General features: G+C 46.4%; 1 protein-coding gene across 1 annotated transcript in view; it reads left to right on the top strand.

The window, feature by feature from the left end:
- Positions 1-2014: 2014 nt before the first annotated feature.
- LOC101860415 (ankyrin repeat and KH domain-containing protein 1) overlaps positions 2015-5000 on the top strand; it is a gene marked incomplete at its 5' end in the record, with an annotated part of 15184 nt that continues 12198 nt past the window's right edge. The window contains 1 exon segment of the mRNA XM_013083335.2: positions 2015-4337. Within this exon segment, the coding sequence (XP_012938789.1) occupies positions 2036-4337 (2302 nt within the window).

The raw sequence follows: 5000 nt of genomic DNA on the forward strand, positions 1-5000 counted from the left end.
TGTGTGTGTGTGTGTGTGTGTGTGTGTGTGTGTGTGTGTGTGTGTGTGTGTCTGTCTGTCTTGCAGTTTGCGGAAACGTGTGTCGGGGACGTTAAGTTTGTCCCCCTTCTTGCAATTTCGAGTACGCAGCGACAGATCACAGCAGGTTTGTCCGCTGTTGTGGACGAGTGCGAATATAGAATATCGATTCCACTTTCTGCCCCCACCCCCTCACCTCCTTTGCCCCCTCCTCTGATACCCTGACTCTTTCTGCAGCCTTTTTACTGCTACTCCTTTGCTCCTTCTTACTGCTGTCTTTCAGCCAAACCCATATCCTCTGGTAGGAAAGATCTACATCTTGCCTTCTCGGACAAAGGCGAAAAATCTCGGAGGTCCCGTGTGCAGGTTGCCCACGTTAAAGATCCCTTGGTGATCTAAAATCGATAAGAGTAGGCTTCAGCCGCCACCCGGGCAAAATTCAAAATTTCCTACCAACTGAAAATGTGTAATGTGTCCCACGCGCTCACATGACGTTATGCAGTTGCGAGAGCCATAAAACACTTACCAAAATATTTAAAAAAGAAGAAGAATATAGATCCTTCTATAAAGAGACTCTTAGTGTAGGATTCGGTTTGTACTCCATATAGGCACCTTTTCGAGTCGCCTGCATTATTTGATAAAATTACTCCCAAAAAAAAAAAGGAGTAACCCCCTCTCACCATTAGGAAGCAGATATAAGACTTTAAGAAGGATAACTTTTATTTAATGTTTGAGGAGACTGTGGTAATAATAGGTTAAAAACTTGTTGATTCAAAAATTTGGTGGTGTGAACGACTAAGCTGGCCACCGTGACATTTATGAGAGATGGAATGAACGGAAATTAGAGCCACTTGTATTCATACCCTTAATAATGATATCTCATTTTGAAAATAAAGCCGTGGAACGCTCTTTCATCTCAAAGTTTGCCTCAAATTTTGATTTAAAACCCCAAAAGTACAGTGAGCAACAAACCAGAAGAAAAGAGAAACAAGAAGAGAAACAAAGAGGGGGATAGAGAGATAGAGGAAGAGAAACAAAGAGGGGGATAGAGAGATAGAGGAAGAGAAAAACACAGAAATACGAAGAGAGCAGGAATAGACAGAGACAGACAGAGATGAGGAGAAGGAAGAGAGAGAAACATGGAGAGAGAGAGAGAGAGAGAGAGAGAGAGAGAGAGAGAGAGAGAGAGAGAGAGAGAGAGAGAGAGAGAGGGAGGGAGAGAGAGAGGGGGGGAGAGAGGGAGAGAGGGAGGGAGGGAGAGAGAGAGAGGGGGGGAGAGAATAATACACATCTGAAAGCTTACACATAAAGCATTCTCCAACCACCACAAAAAAAGAGAAAATCGGGTCACTGCCAATTTGTCAATTATCGATACCAAACCAACAAGCATCGCGGACAAACCTGGATCGGGTTTAGAGGTTTGGTTGTTTGTTGTTTTGTTTTGTTTTTTGTATTTTTGTTTTGTTTTGTTTTGGGGGGGGGGTGTTTTAAATCTGGAGAACAGCCGATTACGAATCCGCGGACAAACCTGGATCTCCCGTGTGTGATCCGCTGTCCCGCGGGTTTATTAAGTGCTTGTCTCGGTAAAGCGAGGTGGACATAACTGTGTCTGTTGATGTGGATATTTTATTTGTCGGCTTTTCTCTTCCCTTATGTTGTAATTGCCATTGAGTTCTTCTCGTCGACTTGTTGAGTTGTTGCTTTGTGGTGCCGATGTGGTTAGCTAGCAATGTTGCTTCTCGGGAGGTTTTCTTGGGCAATCGACTGCATTGTACTTGAAGCATAACGTTGTACTTCACGATTAATAAAAATATAAAAGGAAGGTAAACGTTCTTTATTACACGTGTGGGTTTTTGGGTTTTGCTGAATTTTTATTTTACTTTCGATTCTTTTCTACAGTGTCACGTGTTCTGTATTACAAGGAGTGAAATGTTTAAGAAATAATAAATGATACTCATGGAGTTGCTTCAATTAACATTTCGTTTTACTTTCCCAGAGTGAAGCTGACAAGTTGAAAATGTCAGCCGAAGCCAATGCACACGAGGTAAAGGACCTAACACTTGGTAATCGTTTAGAAGAACCAAATGTCGTCTCTGGAGCCTCCAGCGCGATTAGCGGCCAAGAGGGAAGGAGAGGAGATTATACCAAAAGCAAAAGCGAAAGCGACCAATTGTCCGCCATGTTGGAAAAACTTCAAAAACAAGCAGACGGCATGAGCTCTCCCGGTATGTGCAGCAGTGGTCGAACCTCCAGACAAGAGAGTTCCCTTCGCGACCGCTCGTTATTGGCTGGCTCGGCGAAGATCATAAGGAGGTACAACCGGAGCGATGAAGAGCTCCTGTCTGAGTTTCTCTCACGAAAATCTCTCGACGATGTGGACAGGAACGATCTCACACCTCTTATTTTCGCTGCTTTACAAGGAAAGTTAAAAATGGTGGAGACTTTGCTGGAGAAAGGTGCTGACATGAACGCAAAGAATGGATCGGGTACCACAGCGCTTATAGCAGCAGCCGCCTCTGAGAACGTTGAGGTGATGAAAGTTCTGCTGAACAACAAGGCGAAAGTGAATGCAATTGACGGTAGAGGGAACAGCGCACTAATGATTGGAATACTTACGGGGAACGAAGCGGTTGTTGGGTTACTGTTGGATCATGAAGCAGATCCTCACATCGTGAACGTCAGTGGGCAGACAACCCTGATGCTCGCCGCCTACAAGGGTTCGAATACTATCGTGGAACTTCTCATCCAGAAAGGAGTTCGAGTCAACACGAAGGACAACAAAGGCTGGACGCCGCTCATGTTCTGTGCGCAGTACAATGAGTTCGAAACCGTGGCCATTCTGTTGCGAAACAAAGCGGAAGTAAACGCCACCGATTTATCCGGGGCGACGGCGCTCCACATCAGCGCAGGAAACGGACAGCTGGAGACAGTAGAGCTGTTGCTGGCTTCTGGGGCTCTCATTGACTTTATAGACAAAAAAGGAAGCAGCGCTCTGATGCAGGCGTGCGCCGGGGGACACACAGAGTGCGTGAGTAAACTGATAACCGCCGGTGCCTCTGTGAACATTCAGGACGGCACGGGCTCCACAGCGTTACATCTGGCCGCTTCTGAAGGGTACAAGGATGTGGTGGATGTTCTGATCAACGCTAAAGCCGATCTCAACGCCCTCGATGACGATGGGGATACAGCCATGACCTGTGCGTGCATGAACAGCCACTCCGCCGTGGTGGAAGCGCTGCTGGCTGCAGGGGCGGACGATCTGTTGATAAACTTCAAGCGTGACACAGCCCTGTCCATTGCTGTAGTCAGGAACCTCGAGGCTGTAGTAAAGCAGTTACTGTCTCGTAAAGGGCATGGCGATCCTTACCCTTTAATTAACTTTAAAGGAGAAAGAGGTTCCACTGTTTTGGAGCACGCTGCTTTGTACGGTAACACTGAGGTTGTGAAGTCTCTTCTCCAGGCTGGTGCTAGTGTAAACATTCCCCGAAGTATCGGCAACACGCCGCTTATGAAAGGTGTCGGCGGCGGTATGCTCAGCGTTGTTGAGATTCTTCTCCAAAACGGCGCTAATGTCAACACCCCCGACGACCGAGGGAACACTGCCGTGATGAAAGCTTGTCTGTTTGGCTTTGCATCCATCACACGGTCCCTTCTGGCAGCCGGGGCGTCCGTGCAATCCTCAAACGACCACGGCCGGACGCCCTTGCTCTTCGCAGCCTGCGGAGGTTACGAAGATCTCGTGGAACTACTCCAACAAAAAGGGGCAGCTCTTGACGTCACAGATAGGGACGGCTGGAATGCGCTGCTCGTCGCCTCGCAAAACGGTCACCAAGAAGTCGTCAACTTCCTACTGAAACAAAAAGTTGCTGTTGATAATCTAATGAACTACGGTCGCACTGCCTTGGCGTTCGCCTCCGAGAGTGGTCACGAAAATATCGTTTCCAGTTTGATCGAGAGCGGCGCGGGGATCGATAAAGCGGATGTTTATGGGAACACCCCACTGACCCTCGCTGCCTTCAGAGGTCACTTTCGGGTAGTTCATCTTCTCCTCCAACACGGGGTGGACGCAAACAAGGCCAACAGTGACGGACAGACGGCCTTGTGTATCAGCGCGCATGAAAACCACCGGCAGATCGTAGACATGCTGTTGAGCTCAGGGGCCGACGTGGATAAGGCTGACCGGAAAGGCTACACCCCTCTGATGGCTGCCGTGGTCAACTATCACGTGATGATGGTAGAGCTGTTGGTGGACGCTGGTGCTGATCTGGACCTGAAGGACAGGAAAGGGCGTACGGCCATCATGATGGCGGCGAATAAAGGTCTGTTGACGGCAATAATGACGATGGAAATAGATGAAAAATTATTATAAATTCGAACACGTTACATAAATTCAAAATCGATTTATATGAGTTATTATAACATGGCTGAACATGCTTGTCAGTGTATGACAGAAGAAAACGCTTGGTTCTTTCGGCCCTGAGGGGGGACTAAGTTTGACTCTTTTGGGATGTAGTGGACAGATATTATGCCCGATCAGCAGCAGAACAAAGAGAATGGCGGCCGTACGCACATTTCGAAGCAACAAACACAAATTAAAAACACGAATTTCTTTCTGTCACGGTATACATGCTGTTGTCTGTCTTTTCAAGTTCCAGATAAAGAAAATGAAACAGAAAAAAAATCTATATTGTAGTGAATATCGAAGTTAGGCTTTTTTTCTATTTAGGTCTACCCGAAAACAGCGAGTTTTACAACGTGCAAAATGGGCGTCCTCAATAAGTTAAAATCAGGCAAATATGTGGATTGTGTAACACTCATGATAGTGATACCACTGTTTTCTGGGTGTTTAAAATGAATTTAATATTTCTGTTTCTGAAAAAAACCACCAACCAGATAGACAGGGTTTATAATGATAATAATAATGATAATGCTAGTATGTTCCAAGAAAGTGGTACTGCATGAATGCGTCTGGTTTGTTTTGC

The sequence above is a fragment of the Aplysia californica genome, unplaced genomic scaffold (assembly GCF_000002075.1).
Source record: "Aplysia californica isolate F4 #8 unplaced genomic scaffold, AplCal3.0 scaffold00225, whole genome shotgun sequence".
NCBI classification, from domain to species: domain Eukaryota; kingdom Metazoa; phylum Mollusca; class Gastropoda; order Aplysiida; family Aplysiidae; genus Aplysia; species Aplysia californica.